Genomic DNA, 18,677 nt, shown 5'->3' with positions numbered 1-18,677 from the left:
GGAGGGTAAAGCGCTGGGATGGTAAACACACCGAAGTAATGACAGACGTGGCAAGCTTTGCCACATCCTATTCCAATCCAGATGCTGAGGAGTATTTGAGTGTTGAACTTCCGACCACCTGAGCTCAGGTTTGATATAGTAATGATTCACCATTTTTACTAGGTACCACCTTCAGTAGTAATTGCAAACCAAAAACCACGATAGCAACTTGCTGGTGTCTCCAGCTGAAAATACTGAATTAGTTCATTTCTTCTATGCTGTTAAGGGTTTTTCTAATTTTGTTAGAAAAAAAAAATCAGTATAAAGAAAACACAATTTCAAATAAGGTCTTGAAACTGCTTTAAAGAAAACTTTATTTACTACATACAACCTAAGGATGTGTTGTAAATGGAGCAAGATCTAAATAAATTTAAAAGCTTTTCAAATACAAAGCAACTAAAGACAACTGAACCACCACTAGCATGTTGGAAAACAGAACTCTTAAAAGTTTTTTTTAAACATTTATATAGTTTGTTCTTAACCCTAAAAAAAAGTTCACATTTCAAGTTATAAACTTCCCTCAGTAGTGTATGCAAAATGGGCTTGAAATAGAAACAAATAAAAGGCTTGCCGATACCTCATGGTTACCAACATTTGTGTTCAAGGTAGTTTGGTATTTGTCACGCTAGATGTTTTTTCTTTTCTTTTTACTCCCCCCCTCCAAAAAAAAGAAAAGAAAAAAATAATTATTATTGGGGGGGTAAAAAGAAAAGAAAAAAAATATTTTTTCTTTTCTTTATTTGTCCCTCCCCCCCGAAATAATTTACAGGCACATGTAAAATACAGTAAGACCACTGGGTCAGAGTCTCACCCAGTGACACTGTGACAGTCCTACACTGGAAGGAGGCCACTTCTTTCACACAAAGTCAAGGGATGAGGACCTGATCCCAATTGCATTTTGTTGGATTATTCATTCCAACAGATTCGAGGCTGGATGCAGCTTGCTGGGGACATCCTCAGGAACATCGCACAATTACAAGATGTCATTTAAGAATGATGGAAAGCAATGTTAGGAATGTTTAAAGGTCTTTGCAGGCACTCAATAAGTTTACACAACAAATAAATATTGCTTATATATAAAAATTTCATCCCACCCTCAGTTGGGGGGGAAGCATTTGGGAATCTCTTCATTTAGAATTTAAAAAAGAAAACTAAAATATCTGCTAGAGGCATGATCCTATTATTAAGCCACAACTAAGAATTCAGCCATCGGCAAAAATGTAGTGAGTGGAGAGATTTTATGGATTGATAATATGACATAAAAACACAACCGTGCTTCCTGCTATTGCACACCTTACTTCCTTGCTCAAGCCTTTAAAAAACTTCCGAGTTGATGTATTTCACAAAGTGGATGACAATCTCAATATTTTACATTCACGCTGCTAAGCAAAAGCCTTTAAACAGGCGCAAAACACTGCAACAATATATTTACTTCCTAATAAAACAAAACTTTTCATAACATTGAAATAAAGTGGTTTCATTTTGCATTAAACTATATATCACGAACTTCTGCAACATGAAAAAACTAAGAGCATTAGGAGATATTTACAAACTCGAAACTCCTGCAGGCCTCTCCTCCTCCTCCTGGTTGTGCCTGGCCCCGACTCAGTTCGCCTGTCACGTGCACAGCGACGGAGGAAAGCCCTGTTCCCTAAACATAGCATTTTCCACACCACATTTTGCAAGAAACATGATAAGGCAACTAGAAGCATTAGCTTTCTGCAACAAGTCTCTGGGGGGCCTTGCTACAATAACATTCATCGTCTCTACAAACTCATACTTCAAAAACAAATAAAATAAAGCAGTAGAAGTGGAACTGAAGTTTTATATTGGACAATTAAATAGCTATGCAAAGATGCCTTATGAAAACTATTGAAGTCTTGTGCTTACACATCAGTTCTATTGAAAATACGCCCCCAACCAAAACAAAAAATCCCAACAAAATCTCAGGAAGAAGTACAAAAGCCATCAATGTTTTCTCTACCAGAGAAATTACTTTTGCTCTAGACTTGCCACACAGGGAGGTGGGGGTGGGGACAGAAGGGGCGAGGAGGGGGGTGCGGAGGGAACATCAAGTTTAAGAGCAAAGTCATATAGAGAATGAGCAAGGGCCCAAGGTAACGGTGGCAGGTGAGAGCTTTCCAGTGTGTGGACTCAGAAGTGTGACAAGTCTTTTCCATGTTGGCTTAAGGAGAGACTGAGTGTTTAATTTCTTAAATTAAAAAAAAAAAATAGAACCATCACGGATAACACGATAACACCGTCAACCCTTAATGCCAGCAAAAATAGAGGTTTTACTCATTTTAAAATTGCACTTTCCAGTATAATTTTTAAAATAACATTTTCTGTAGTATTTTAAAGCACTATTGTTTGTATCTTTAAATATTGACTATATTTTTCAAAATACTTCCCTAGCTGCTCAAGTGTGCTTTTTAATATATAGTTGATATATTATTGAAGGTACTACAAAATAGAAATCTCTGGAGTGCAGACGTTAAGAAAATAACCTTCATACTGAAAATATATCCTTAAAAAATACAAAACCAAAAACCTCTATACAAACGTACTACAGCATACAAACGTTTAACAGATGGTATTAAGGCACGAAGCGATGCAAGTCTCTTGGAAATGTATGAACACAGGCCTGCTACCTTGAAAACAGTCTTAAAAAACTAGTGAAAACTTCATGTATACAAAATATTTCAGGATGATATTCGATTACATTCTTCACTCTCAGGTTCGTGTGTGCGCTGAGCCACCACGTTCCTTCTTCATAAATAGCAAATGTTCCTTCAGTGGTCGTCTCCCGGTGGGTCTCTGCGGCGCCCCCACCATCAGTAAGTCTGGTAGACGTCGTGAATGGGAACCTGGATGGCAGCGGCGGGGAAGGCCTGAGGTATGTAGCCCGCGTACCCACCGTAGACGGCGGCGGCCGCGGCCGCGTTCTTCTGTAGTGTGGCGATCGTGGCGGTGGCCGGAGCAGCAAATGGAACGTAACTGGCCCCGTAGATCCCGGCAGTGGGGATTCTTTGCACATTTGGAGCCACGGTGTAGACGGGAGTTATCGGGCGACCCTGAGGAGGAGAGAGAAAAGCGATGCCTACTGATCACAGTGCCTTTCCCCACTCGTCCTCCATTCATTCATTCACTGCTTTCGTGGGTTCCTTCAACTCCCAGAAGTACAAACGAAGGCCTGCACTCTCCAGCAGGGAGGTCGGAGGGTAAGCAAAGAACAATCATTCGTTTAAAGGGCATGCGGAAAGAGCCACTACGGTAAGGTGGAGTTGCATCCTCCAGGCTCATTCAATTTCAACAGGTGAAAGTCAGACAACTAAATGCTAAAGGAAAGTTGAATCTTCTACCACCATTCACTCAATCGGCATATGCCCCGGAGGGAGCTAGAGAAGGGACTAAAGAATCTATCCTTTACTTAGTTGGTCTCACTGGAATTAAGACGTTTTCCTAACACAGGGACCTAACGTGCATGCCAGCGGCCTCAACTCACACTTAACCGGAGGAACGTGCTATTTCAAAAATGAAGAGGAGAACAGGCTGACAACTGTATGGAACGAAGTTTATAGATCTCCAAAGGGGCGGCTTCTCAAGCTGTTCCTAAAAACATTGTGACCCTTCCAATTTTCCACAAATGTAATGGCTTCGGCCATCTCCCACCTAGGACATAACGCCACTGTACACACCAGTCGTTGCCAGGCACTGTCAGAAGGAACCAAGAAACCTGGGAAGTCGGAGGCGGCGTCTCAGAAGTGGGGGTATTTCAGTGGGAGGAGGAGGAGTTTTCATGGGAGGAGGAAGGGGAAGAACAAGCTAACCGGAGCTGCCTCTCGGTCAACACCACACTGACTGCAAACGTCCCTGCTACTTCCTCATCGCTACTTGAAACTGTAACATGCTATGTTTTCAGAGCGCATAGGAGCAGAGAGGGGGCACTGTGGTTCAGTGTTTCCCTAAGTGTATGCAACGGAGAAGGGGATTTTTGGTGAAGACATACATTTAACAACATATCTGGTGCAAATGCTGCTGTGGTCTCGGTGTCTTAATGCAGCATCGAATAAATAATTTGGGATCTATGAAATGGAGAATTAGATTTTAAAAATTATCTCCTCCTGGATTTTTATAAAAGAGTAAGTTATCATTCCTCCACAGAATCTGCAGATTCAGATCAGAGTCACAAAATTATGTTCAAAGGAACTTCATAACCTAAGAGTCATTTTTTTCAACTGTAACCAAAATAATAATTACACTAATAATAATAACTGAAAGATTATGGTCTGCCAGACACTATTCTAAGCGCCTCGTTTGTATGACATTATTGAGTCACTCCAACCACTAATGAAGCTGGCACTACGATTTCATGGAGAGGTTCGGATGCGCAAGGTGAAACAGCTTTCAAGCAGGGCATTGTGACTCTGGAGCCTGCACTTTCAGAAGCCTACATTATCTTGCCTTCTACAACCTGTAATGATGGGTATCTCATTTTACAACCAGGGAGAGGAACTTTGGACTGGGAAGACTGTAGCTCCCAGCAAGACAAGAGCGATCTTTTCTACACGTGTGGACATATATTTAGTGGCAAGTGCACAAGGCGAGGTAATCGCAGGGAGGTGACACCAGAGAGGACCCTTTCTGTGTGCTGCATGCAGTCCAGCCCAACCCCTGGGCTCCGGTGTGAGATGGGGGTGGGGAGGGAATGGACCTCGGTTTTCTCTCCTCTCAAGGAGAAACACTGTCTACACTGGCAAGCAGTTTCTGTATTACTTATTAAGGCTACATGAAATTTTGGATATAAAATGGCTACACAGGAACATCCCTGGGCACCTGGAAGACAGAGGGTGACTGAAGGTATCCCATAGGAAGTTGAGAACCTGTTTCCTCTGAAATGTGTTCCATTCACCAAGCAGTAGTGCTTAAAATGCGTCCTCCTCTGCTGTAGTTTGGCATAGAGTACCGAGGGGGTGGAGTATCGAACACGGCAGGGAACCAGGTCAGAGACCACAGAGACCTCAGAGCAGGCAGATTTGAGGGACAGTACCAAGGCCAAACCCACTCTCAGAAACCATTCCCAGGTTAAAAAGTAGCACCAGGCATTCTGCAGAATATATCGAAGGAGGGAAAATTCTCCAAAGAATCAACTGATGATTGTACATTGAGCAATTTTTTTTGGATGTTTGAGCCAGAATTTAATAGCTTTTTAAAGTGATTGCCTAATTTTTAAAAATATATTTTATTGATTATGCTATTACAATTGTCCCATTTCCCCCGCTTTACTCCCTTCTGTCCTGCACACATCCTCCCACCCACATTCCCCCCCTTTAGTTCACATCCATGGGTCAGTCATACATATAAGTTCTTTGGCTTCTACATTTCTTATACTATCCTTACCCTCTCCCTATTTTCTACCTACCATTTATGCTACTTATTCTCTGTACCTTTCCCCCCTTTCTCCCCCTCCCACTCCCCTATTGACAACCCTCCATGTGATCTCCATTTCTGTGGTTCTGTTCCTGTTCTAGTTGTTTGCTTAGTTTGCTTTTGTTTTTATTAGGTGTGGTTGTTAATAACTGTGAGTTTGCTGTCATTTTACTGTTCATATTTTTTATCTTCTTTTTCTTAGATAAGTCCCTTTAACATTTCATATAATAAGGGCTTGGTGATGATGAACTCCTTTAACTTGACCTTATCTGAGAAGCACTTTGTCTGCCCTTCCATTCTAAATGAAAGTTTTGCTGGATAGAGCAATCTTGGTTGTGGGTCCTTGCCTTTCATGACTTGGAATACCTCTTTCCAGCCCCTTCTTGACTGTAAGGTCTCTTCTGAGAAATCAGCTGACAGTCTTATGGGAACTCCTTTGTAGGTAACTGTGTCCTTTTCTCTCGCTGCTTCTAAGATTCTCTTCTTATCTTTCATCTTGGGTAATGTAATTAAGATGTGCCTTGGTGTGTGCTTCCTTGGGTCCAACTTCTTTGGGACTCTCTGAGCTTCCTGGACTTCCTGGAAGTCTATTTCCTTTGCCAGATTAGGGAAGTTCTCCATTATTTTTTCAAATAAAATTTCAATTTCTTGTTCTTTCTCTTCTCCTTCTGGTACCCCTGTAATTTGGATGTTGGAACGTTTCAAGATGTCCTGGAGGTTCCTAAGCCTCTCCTCACTTTTTTGAATTCTTGTTTATTCATTCTTTTCTGGTTGGATGTTTCTTTCTTCCTTCTGGTCCATGCCATTGATTTGAGTCCCGGTTTCCTTCCCATCACTATTAGTTCCCCGTACATTTTCCTTTGTTTCTCTTAGCATAGCCTTCATTTTTTCATCTAATTTGTGACCAAATTCAACCAATTCTGTGAGCATCCTGATTACCAGTATTTAGAACTGTGCATCTCATAGGTTGGCTATCTCTTCATCGCTTAGTTGTATGTTTTCTGGAGCTTTGATACATTCTTTCATTTGGGCCTTTTTTTTTTTTTTTTGGTCTTGGCACACCTGTTACATAGAGTGATGGAGCCTTAGGTGGTCACCAGGGCGAGACAACCCACAAAGATGCACTGTGAGCTGTATGTGGGGGAGGGGTCCGAGAGGGTACCATGCCGCTTGCTCCCCTCTCTGCCAGCTTTCAGTCACTTCGACTGCTACCCAGAAGCAAACTGGGCCCCTCTGGTGCTGATTCCTGAGTGAGTGGGCTTGTGCATGCTCTAGGCCCCTGTGGGTCTCTCCAACCAACTCTCCTGTGAGGCTGGGAGTTCCTCCTGCTGCCTCCTCAACCCCCACAGGGGTTTTCAATCAGTGGTTTGAGGCTTTATTTCCCCAAGCCGAAGCCCTGGGTTGTGTGGTCTGTTTTGCTCCTCCGCCGTTCCTCCTGGTTTATCTATGCGCGAATGTGGGACTGCCTGCTCTGCCAGCCACCACCTTGCCACAAGTCCTCTCTGCCCAGCCGTGTGTCTCCGCCCCTCCTACCAGTCTGGATGAATGTGTCTTCTTTATCTCCTTGGTTGTCAGACTTCTATACTGTTCAATTTTCCATCAGTTCTGGTTGTTTTTTATTTTTAAATTGTCCTTTTGGTTGTGCGAGGAGGCACCGTGTGTCTACCTACGCCTCCATCTTGGCCAGAAGTCACTTTGAGCAAACTCTTAAGCAAAGACTTCGAATAAAGACCCTGAAGGCGATAGCCAGTGCAGACGGACAAAACACAGCAGCAGGCTGCTGTTCGGACATGATTGCGAGGCCTGGAATTTGGGCCTGACTAGAACTGGTGCTCCATGCCAAAGACAAAAATTCACAAATTCCTCAGTAAAGAGGAATTAGAAATTATAACCAGAATTCCACCAAGGAATTGCAGGTTACTATAGATATTTACAGCCCACAAGAAGTAATGACACTCAGCTGTCATTCCACAGTGTGAATCAATCACAGCCTATTCCTTCTCTGGCTGTGGGAAGTCCCGAGTTACTTGATGACATATTGGCAGAAGAAAAAACTTCAACCTTTCTGCATAATGCAGGTGAGGCTGGTGCTCCAGTGGGCAAAGGCAAGTAGACAGCATCCACTGTGGTGGTTCACTGTGTCAGCATCACCAAGGAGCTTGTACCAAATGTGGGTTCTAGAGGCCCAGCTCAGTTCTGTGAACTGTGATCTTCTGAGTCTAAGAATCTCTGTTCCTCGTATCATTCTTACCCAGGTAGATAAGGGACCCAGGCCTGGGGTTTGTGCCTGTTGACTGACTGGGTATTTGAGATTCACTGCCTCACAAAGAACAGCTATGCACTGAAGATACAAAGAGATATAAGGTATAGCTCTTAGTCTGGAAGAGCTTCATTTTATTTTATTTACTTTTTAAAGATTTTATTTATTTATCTATTTTTAGAGAGAGGGGAAGGGAGGGAGGGAGGGAGAGAGGAAAACATCGATGTGGGAGAGAAACATCGACTGGGTGTCTCTCGCACGTGCCCTGACTGGGGACTGAATCTGCAACCCAGGCATGTGCCCTGACTGGGAATCGAACTGGAGACCTTTCTGTTTGTGGAATACTGACCAACCAACTGAGCCACACCGACCAGGGCTGGAGGAGCTTCATTTTAATTGGGAAGATAGAACATATTGGCAGTCATATGCCAAGTAATAATGTAGATAATGAGAAGTGCAGAGATGATTTCCAAGGCTAGGTGGATGGGCAAGATTCCACAGAAGAGATGAGGAGGAGGAAGCCACAGGTGAGAGAACACTATGAGCAAAAGTGGAGGAGGAGGCTGGAATGGCGAGACTGGACTGGGAGAGATGATTAAGAGCAGATTTTATAAAATTTCACATATCTCTACAGCTATTTCTTTCTCCATGCACATGTACATACATGTTTATATATGTATGAATATATACGCATGTATACATTCAGAGAGATAATGCATGAGAGAAAGAGAGAGAGATTTTTTTTAGAACAAATCTTCACTGAACTGCAGCCTGGAGTGGGAAAATGAGAACTCTCCCCTGGACTTCAGTTGTTAGCACCTTAACAATAAGAACATGAGTTAAAAATTACCCAGGGTCATAAAAAAAAGTAAGTACATTATGACGCTGAGAAATCACACATGTCGCTTTTGCATATTGCTTCCCATCTTTAATACAGTGATAATACTAGGGTAGTACAATTATTATTTAAAATTTTTTGTCCTGTCATGAGGTGTATTAAAATTTTTTGGCACCTGATTCCATAGTTCCAACAGAAAGCTGGGCACACAATGAATTCTGCTGCTGCACAGTAAATGAACCCATGAAAAGGGAGGCCTCACTCACAAATGGCAATGACTGTAGCAGGAACTCTACCTGGAAAGGCGGCGGCGTTGACACCGCAGGAATGACGGCAGCAGCGGCGGCGGCGGCGGCAGCGCTGGCTGGGTCTGGCTGCACCGCTATGGGGCTGATCATGTGCTCCATTGCGTGGATTTTGCCATCTTCGATCATTTTAGGAGCGGGGGCTGCCTGAAACATGGAGTACTGGGCCCCAATGGCAGGGATGGCCACTGCAAGACAAGTGAGAGGGAAAAACAGGTCCATCACTCTCTCAATATTTAAAAAAAATCCAGTTTGGGAGGCATGGGCTATTCCCTGCTAACTTGTGCTTTCCCAGTGCAGGTAAGGAAGAGAGGGGAGGTGGCAGGTACTCCCTCTGCTTGTCTTTCACAAGGAACCACGTGGGCATGGAATGGAGGCTCCCAATAGATCATCATGGAAGGAAAGTCTAGAGTCAGGTTTCTGCACCATTTCCTATGGCTTCTACAGGAAAATCTTTTGAACCTTACTCTTGATGGCCTCCAGAGCGAGAAAGGGCCTTCTAACTGAGAAAACAGGTTCAGAATGAGAAGTGAGATCAGAGGCTTGAGGCCCAGCCGCTGTGAGAGCAAACCTTCCTTCTCACTCACCCCTCTCATCACCAGACCTGCTGCCCTTTTCACTTTCACCAAATTTTGAGAAGCAGGTGCTGTTGAAGGTTTCATTCTGAGAACTCAGAGATCTGCATATATCTTCCCCACCCTGTGTTTCAGACTTCAATATTACCAATTCAAGAAAACTACACAATAAAAAGGGAAAGATTCCCTAATTTTCCAGTGTCCACTCATAACAGTAAAGCAGTAGTGACTGGTTTGTTGATGGACCTGCCAATTCAAAGAGCTGTTCCTGTGAATGAGGTCTGAAGGACTCACTTCAACCAGAGATTCAGACAGAGAGGAGTTACTGAACATCAGTGTAGGATAAAGAAAGGTAAAGAGAAAACAATACTAGCCCTGATTTGGGGGAGTCTGTATGTGTGGTGTGGCATGTGTGGTGTGTGTGGAGAGGAAAAGCAAGAATAGGAAGTGCATACACAAAGTGCCCTTTCATTTCTGGATATTCTCCAACTGGAGGTATATTTATGCTAATAAAAGCTGACTTCATGTAAAGTAAAGAGACAAATTTGACTGTAGGATAAACAATGGCGTGGCCGTTCAAAAAAACCTACCAAAAACTATAACCAAATCTTTAATCTGCCTTTCCTACCACGAGGCCTTGCACCTAGACACGTCACCACTGTGCTGGTGGTTCTCCTGAAAGAAAACGTTCTAATTTTCTGGATCAAACAGAAATAGAGGCAGAGGGGAAGGGGCCTAGAGAAAGTTATGAGTTTTAGCTACACTGGGCTTGTGCTAAGTAACTCTGGACTGTTCTGGTTGTCAGCCCCAGGAATTTCTACCTTGGGCCCCAGGACACAACTGCGCAGTTGAAGATGGTTTAAGAGTTCTTTCCCCTAGTTAAATCTTAAGCTACTGCAACTTGCCAACAGGAGTCCCTTTTCCAACAAGTGTAAGTGACAACTCCTGTTTCCAGGCTCTGTTTTATGGAATTAGAGAGATATGGGGTCAGTTTTACAGTGCTTCTAATGTCAGTGGCATTTATGAGGAAATCCAGTCTCTCTCACTTGCAGAAATTTTTCACAAGCAGAAAAAACAAAACAACAACAAAACCCAAAAACCCTCAACAAAAAAACAACCTTTCCCCCCAAATAAAAAAAAACCCAAGTCATATCACTGAATTAATTGAAAAGGAAGCTCTGCTGGGAAAATGCTTTTAAGCCCTACGTGGCCTATGCAGACCCATGCCCCAAATGCGCAGATTCCTTGACTGATAGCTAGAAGGAGCATACACTCCTCAGCCCGATGAAACTCATGAACTTCAAAGTGAGGGTTCTTTCAAAGAGCTCTCCAGTCTACCTCCGTGAAACCAGGAAGATGTCTGGAGGAGGACCACTGTGATGACCCACAACTGGGTTTTGTGTGGTGTGCGCTAACAGAGTTTGTGCTATGCCCACACAGTGGAGTTAAATCAAGTTCCCTGCAGGTTAGAGTCAGAAGAAAGACCTGTCTCACCAGTGGGCACTAGCAACACTGGCAAACTGGTTTGTGAGGCCTGGAGGTAAAAGCAAAGTTCCAGGTCCTGGTTTGAATCACTCCAGCGCCCCCCAAACCAATCTATTTATTGATCCAGAAAGACGAGGAAATGAGTGCTGGGAATTGGAATCCAGGCAATAAGTAGCTGCAAAAACTTCCACCACTGCCTTATTCCCCTGTTCCTAGGTGTTTCTGGTGTGTGCAGTTCACGACAAGGGACAAGTGGTGGTATCTGCTCCAGAAAGAACTTTCTACACTCTCAGAATGGCAGTGAACTGCACCCTCTGGCTTCCGATGGCTGGAGTAGAAATTGACTTGAGTAAGGAACAGACAGTTTTTAGCTGATAGAAGATATAGAAGAGCCCCATACTCTTTCATTTCCCACGCCCCCCTCTCACCTGACTCGGCCTGACTCAGTCATAGACTGGGGGAAAAAGCCTCGAAACTGGTGACACATGTTTGAAAAACACACTATTGGAAAGTTCAACTTGAACATGGTCAAAACTAGACCATCCTTTTACGTTCCAGATTAAGAACAGCCAGGAGGCCACATTCTTTGCCTAATCTCTGGTTGCCTACGAGAAGACGAACCCGTGTGCTAGAGCCGAAGATAGGCTTGGGGTCACTTTAAAGAGAGGGCTGGGGTTTAGGCTGAATGGAGGCATTCTTGCTCTGGTTTATACTGACCTGTACCAGGTTTAATGGCAACTGGATTGACAGTAGAGATTTCCAAATTCGGTACAAGTTCATATCCTTTTTCTTGCTGTTTTCCTTTCCCTTCATGATATCGGCTATATATACCACGGCCGGCAGAATATCCCCCGAGGTAGGAACCCCTGGGCCCTGGGGCTCTGTTGCCAGCTGCACCTCGACCCCGGCCTCTTATGCTGCCTGCTTATAATAACAACACAAAAAAATGATGAGCAAACCACAGTGACAGTACAGGAGACAGACCCTAACTCAAGGTTCTTGGCATTCAGGGGTGTGCCTGGAGTCTACGGTTGCAGGGGGCTATACCTTGCTTTTCAGTGAACTGGGAGAGACACTTCAAACATTTTATTCCAGCCTTGATTTGCACCCTATGTATGTCTGCTGTCTGATACAAGACATCACCTTGCAGGGTGAGTTCCTAGGATTGCAACTGCAACTTCAATAAAGAAAAACGTCATAGATTGTAAAAAAGTTAGAACCCGAAGGGAACTGCTGGTTTACCTTCCTCATTTTATGCATGAGAAAACAGACCTAGGGAGGGTGAGGAGACTGACTCAACTCACAAACTCAAAAGAGCTGGTCAATCGGTGAGCGGGACCCTGAATCTTGGTATTTAGTTTCCCAGTGTAATACTGTTTTACTGTACCCGAGCCAATGATTTAAAAACAAACAAAAAAGCAAACCAATAACATTATGCACTCTACTGCCCAACATTCTGAAGATATAATTTCACAAGCAGGTTTCAGGTCCTAATTGGGTAGATCTTGGAGAGGCAGCATGCAAGAAGAGCTTGCATGCTCCAAGATTTTACCACTCACTCCATGCGTAGGAAAGATGCAATAGAAGTGAATGCCTTAAGTGCCAGCAAATAACAGAACCCAGAACTGACACCCAAATGAAGGTGGGTAGGGGGTCGGGTCCACCAACTCAGTTACAGCCACAACGCCCCTGACGTAGCCCGGCTAGCAGATGCGGCTCTCGGGGGCCTGCCCAGGAGAACTGCCCCCACTAACCTTTCACGAAGTAGTCCCTGTTGGGCCCGATGAGTGCGTTGTAGGGGTAGCTATAGTAGGCCAGCGTGTAGGGGTCGCAAGAGTACACGTAGCCGGGTGGCTGCACAGCAGCCCCCTCGGCCACCCCGCCGCCCTTGGCCGCCTTCTGGTAGCGGGAGTACTGCTCCTTGTCCACCGGCTTGGCCAGGGTCACCTCGAGGCACGAGCCCTCCAGGTCCGTGCCATTGAGTTTCTTCATGGCGTGCACGGCGTCCTCCCGGCTGGCAAAGTGCACGAAGGCGTAGTCGCGGATCTTCTTGACGCGCTCCACGCAGCCTGGGTTGAACTGGCCAAAGATTTTCTTGATGGTGTCCTCTGTGGTCTCCATCATGAGGTTCCGCACATAAAGGATCTTCACGGTCTCCATCACGTCCTCGTCCACATCGATCTCAGGCTCGGCCCAATCCACAGCGATCTGGTGGCCCCACAGCTGGATGCGGCCGGGCATTAGCTTGCGGCGCGCCATGGCCGCCGCACGGTGGCTCTCGTACTCCACGAAGGCGAAGCCGCGGTTTTTCATCTTGTCTGCTGCACTAGCATAGACGATCACGTCCAGCACGCCCTCGGTGACCTTGGCTATCTCCTCCAGGATCTCCTCGCGCTTCTTCATCTTGGGAATGCCTCCGATGAAGAGGCGGCAGTTGTCGACACTGCAGCACACGCCCAGCAGTCGGCCCGGGCGGATCTCGTAGTTGTTGAGCTCGCGCACAGCGCGCTTGGCTTCGTTCTTGTGGCAGTACATGACGAAGGCATAGCCCCGGTTCTTGCCGTCGAAGTCCATCATGAGGCGCAGCTCGTAGATACGGCCCACGGTCTCGAACACGGGCACCAGCTCATCCTCGTATACGTCGCGCGGGATCTTGCCCACGAAGACCTCGCAGCCGCGCTGCGGGTGCGGGCCCTCCCAGCCGGGCGGTGGGCCACCGTACTTGCGCTGCCCGTTCTCCTGCACCATGGTGTAGCCCGTGCGCGCCAGCAGCGCCAGCAGCGCTGCCTCGTTGGGTGCGCCGGCCACGCCCTCGGGCACCTTGGCCGAGGACGCAGTGGCCGAGTCGCTGCTCATGGCTGCGGTGGAATCTTCTGCAGTCATAATGTCAAAGGCATCCACGGCTGGTGGAAACCTAAGGGAGGCAGAGGGAGGATGAGTGTGGAATCTGCACCGAGTGGAGCCAGAACTTGACTCCCTACCCCATCCCCCCCCCTTTTTTGAAGACATACAAGACGTGCTTATCCATCAGGAGGTTAAATGAGAAATAAGATGGAGGCCGCTCTGGAAATGCAGCTGCTCTAAAATAGTCTAAATTACTCAAGTGGTTTTGCATGAAAAACCGGAAGTGACTCGGAAAAAATTGAAAATGAATGAGCAAGTACTTCCGCTTTATCAGCTTTGAAGCACAGAGAACCTGCTGTAATTGTCAGTGTAATTGTCATGTTCCTGCAGCAAATGGCAACATCTTTGACTTAATTCCTGCACTGTCAACTCTTTTTAGTTATGGCATTTAACCCCCATGTATTTCTTTGGTAGACAAAGCCTCTTGGCTTTCTTTTTAAAGACAGGCTTTTTCATTTAGGATTGGAAATAAAGCAATGTATTTACATTGTTAAGAATAACTTTGAGATGTTATACAAAATAGATACAGAGCTGTAGGCTGAAGCTTTTCACAAGACGGAAATGTAACATCCACATTGCCAAGGACTTGGGCCTAGGAGCTGTGGTAGAGAGCAAGCATACTGTGATTTTAATGGTGACATTCAAGCAAAATTCTTGGTCCGTATCATTCATGGATTTATAATCAGTGTGCAAAGAGATTAAGTTCAAACTGGGAGACTTGTGAAGCTGCAGCTACCTGGTAAACCGCACGATAGTTTTCAGAGAAGTGTCACATGCATTATCTTATTTGATCTTAATTGCCTTACATGGTAAGTGATATTATCATTAGTCCCAATTTCTCTGTGGGGAAGTAAGCTTGGAGAGGCAGGCCAAATTACCCATTTCACATAGCAAATATCAGCTAGTACCAGGACTTGATTCCAACTCGTGTAACCCAGGATTCCGTGTTTTTCTAAATCAGTGCTGTGCCACAGAACTTGCTGTGAGGATGGAAAAGCTGTCACCACCCACGGGCGGCTACTGAGCTCTTGAAATGGGGCTAGCATGACCGATACCCTGAGTTAATTAATTGATTTAGAATCGCACGTGACAGTACAGGTCTAAACTGTGCCACCTTCATGCATGCAGCTCAGGGGTCTGTGGAAATGATTATTTTTAGTCTTTCTTTTCCAGTGGAAATGATTGTAAATTATACAATAAGATTATTGCTAGGAGCTGCATACTGTGCTTTTATAATAAAAAGCTCTTTATTGGCCTTTTGAAAAATGAAGTTATGTTTTGAACTATAAAAGTATTCAAGTAAATTTTATGGAAAATTAATAAAAGTAAATGAGAAATCATTCCTCATTCTGCTATTCAGTGATAGCCCAAATTAAACTTTCCCATCTTTTTTTAAAGTAGGTTTTTAGGGGTGGGTGGTTAGAGCTTGGTTGGCTTCTAACAAATTTATATCCTGCTGCTTTATTTTATTTTATAAGCATTCCTCCATGATCTTAAAACTCTTGTAAAATCATAAAAATTAATGGCTGCTAAGGTTTCATCATTTAGAACCTGGAGCATCATATTTTTAAAAAATATACCACTAGGAATTATATACAAGAATATAAAGGAAATTTTAAGGACAATTGAATTCATCTAAAGAAAAAACAAAACAAAACAAGTTGTAATGACACAACAGAAACCTGAGATGTTTATTTGCCAGTTGGCCAAGCCAATTCTCCTCTGGTTATCCGCTGTAACCCTGAGATGCAGAGTAGTTAGTGGGGGCGTGTGGCGAATCCCAGCTCGCACGCACGCTTCCTGGTTGTATGACCCACAGCAAAGATACTTAGCTACTCCGTGCCTCCGTTTCCTCATCTACAAATCGGAAATGTTGATGATGGTATTAAGGTTAGAGGAGTGACTTAAAATATACAAAGCACTTTGAACTCTGCTCAGAACATTGGAAATGCTCAGGAAATGTCATTATTATCTTTTACCCAAACTTCTGGGTGAAACTTTAGGCCAACTGTCTCAATTTTAGATAAATTTTGACATTTTGTCAGTTCTTTAAAAACATCTGCTTGATATGGCTTCTGTTCTTTATTTTCTTTGCTGTTCAAATCCTTGAAAGCTGCTTTGACAACATATCCAGTTATCCTGAAGGATTTTTAGTATACATTTGAAAATGATACATTAGTTCCTGTAATTTCAAGATGAAACACAAATTTCAATATCAGATTTGAATATGAAGATCTTTTCCTCCTTTCAAATGGAAGATAGGATATATTAAGACCACTATTTGTATGAACACTTATGTGTTTATAATCTTTGTCCTGGGAAGAAAATGCTAAATACACATATAAACACATATGAGGCAGTTCAAGATTTTAAGTGTTGTACTGTTAAACCACTGACTAGAGGACACAGGAACAGACAGAACCACCGCTCTGCTGAGATACAGAGCGTTGACCTTTCGTTTTCCCAATTGTACTCCGGAACTGTCATTTTACACCACACAGAAAAGTCTTCTAATGGTCAGACTATGGGAGTCATTCCCATTCCAACCCCATTGGATTCACCAAAAATTCTGTTTGCTTTTCGTATGAAATATTCTGGTATTAGTAACATAACCATCTCATTTAAAATAGTTACAGCTTATTTCTTATATCTATGAGCCAAGAAAAGTCTTTTTTTCCTGAACTTCCATCACTTGAAATAAATGAATCATGTCACTGGCCTTCTTTCCCTCTTTTCTTTGGCCATTAGGAAGTTCAGTCATCTCAGTTTTAGTACCTGTATGGGACATTTCAACACATTTTCAAGCTCATCTAATTTTGGCTATAGTTTTACTCTTTTAGTCTTTTATATTCCCAATGCCAAAAATTTAGCTATTTATATTATTAATCTTATTGTTTGCACATTCTTAAAACCCACCTCGCATAATTTTACAGCTAGGAGAGGAATAAATGCATACACACACACACACACACATATAAATCTCATTTGCACCCGACGTTAACTAATGTGGTGCTAAACTGTCTATTACATGAACTACAAATATTGACATAAAAAACAAGTGTGAATCACGATGAGATATCACTTCATACCCATTAGCACAGCTATTATTTTTAAAACACCCAAAATGTGTGTTGGAAAGAATGTGGAAAAATTGGAACACTTGTGCTTTGCTGGTGGGAATGTAAAATGGTCCAGCTGCTGCAGCCAACAGCGCGGCTGTTCCTCAGAAACATAGAATTAACATAGGATCTACCAATTCCACTGCAGGGTATAGGCCCGAAAGAACTGAAAACTGGGACTCCAACAGATATTTGTACACCAATGATCATAACATTCTTATTTCCAATAGCCAAAAGGTGGAAACAAACCCAATGTCCATTGCCACATGAATGGATAAGCAAAATGTGGTATGTGTACACAATGGGACATTATCAAGCCTTAAAAAGGAAGGGAATTCTGACATATGCTACAACATGGATGAACCATGAAGACATTATGCTCAGTGAAACCAGCCTGATGCAAAAGTACAGATACTGTATAATTCCACTTATATGAAGTACCTAGAATAGTCAAATTCACAGAGACAGAAGGTAGAATGGTGGTTGCCAGGAGTTGGGGAAAGAGAGCATGGGGAATTAGTGTTTACTGAGTTTGGTAGAGATGATGAGAATAACGATGCGAATGTACTTAACGCCACTGAACTGTACTCTTAGCATTCTGTAACCTGAAGGGTTGTTGGTTTGAGGTTGGGGGTTCAATCCCTGGTTGGGATGTGTGTGGAGGCAACCAATTGATGTTTCTTTCTCACATCAATGTTTCTCTCTCTCTCCCCCTCCCTCCCCTCTCTAAAAACAATGAAAAAAATGTCCCTGAGTGGGGATTAGAAAATTAAATGGTTAAATGGTTAATTTTGTTATGTATAATTTTCCACAATTAAAAAAAACAACTAAAAATAAAGTGATAAGGCTCATAGATGCAAAATGGACAAAAACAAGATTCCATAAAATTAGAATTTCATTGGAAGCCAAACAAAAATGGTACATTGAGTTAGTTTAACACATTGAAGAAAATTTTATAGTTTACAAACTCTAATAGCTAATTTTATAGTTTACAAACTCTAATAGCTAATACAACATAGTTGAAAAATTATATGGCAGGCTGCAATGAGGCTTAGATACGTAAAAGATCATTTACTTAACGCCTTAAAAAAAGAAACTATATACAACTAACATGACCTTTCTCTTTAGAGATATAATAGAATGTGTAACTACAATTAGACATCCTTTATGCCAGGCCTTGGCCTCCTATGGCCATGGACCAAACATAACCTGCCATTTGTTTCTGTGAATAAAGTTCTGTTGGGAAACACAGCCATACATATACATATACATATGCATATACATATATATATCTCCATGTTATATATGTATAGAAAATTTATATATATACACATACATACACATACACACACACATATATATATACACATTCATATATTCTTCTTGGGATAGAGGTGTAGACACAATGAATAATAGGCAGACTTCATTAGTTGAACCTTGACTGTGACTAATAATTTAAAATACCTGAATAAATGGCAGGTAATTACCCAGTTTCACCCATTCAGCACATGGCAATCTTTAAATGGATTGGACAGTATGATTTTGGCTGCCTAGCCCACCAAATAAACACACAGTCTCTGGAGCCAGAGAGGCCTAGTTCCCAATCTTGGTTCTTCGGCTTACTAGTGGTGAACCTGGGAAAGAGCCATTCAACTACTTTAGGCCTCAGTATTCTCATCTTTAAAATGGTGACAAAAATAACTAATGTTCATTGAACGCCTA

The 18,677-nt window shown here is 43.1% G+C and overlaps 1 protein-coding gene across 11 annotated transcripts in view; it reads right to left on the bottom strand.

Moving 5' to 3' along the window:
- Positions 1-336: 336 nt before the first annotated feature.
- RBM47 (RNA binding motif protein 47) overlaps positions 337-18,677 on the bottom strand; it is a 144,526-nt gene continuing 126,185 nt past the window's right edge. For 10 of the 11 annotated variants that reach the window (XM_053922679.2, XM_071221303.1, XM_053922678.2 and 7 more), the window contains 4 exons: positions 12,687-13,846; positions 11,650-11,856; positions 8,864-9,060; positions 337-3,113 (listed from right to left, as the gene is read on the bottom strand). In XM_053922679.2, coding sequence (XP_053778654.1) covers positions 2,874-3,113; positions 8,864-9,060; positions 11,650-11,856; positions 12,687-13,846 — 1,804 coding nt within the window. In that variant the 3' untranslated portion in view covers positions 337-2,873. Of the gene's footprint in view, positions 3,114-8,863; positions 9,061-11,649; positions 11,857-12,686; positions 13,847-18,677 lie in introns of those variants that run through there. The other variant, XM_045182736.2, reaches the window with a different exon arrangement.

This window comes from Desmodus rotundus, chromosome 4, assembly GCF_022682495.2.
Source record: "Desmodus rotundus isolate HL8 chromosome 4, HLdesRot8A.1, whole genome shotgun sequence".
In the NCBI taxonomy this organism is placed as follows: Eukaryota; Metazoa; Chordata; class Mammalia; order Chiroptera; family Phyllostomidae; genus Desmodus; species Desmodus rotundus.
Note: the sequence above shows the minus strand (reverse complement) of the source record. Positions and strands in the feature narration are given on the sequence as shown.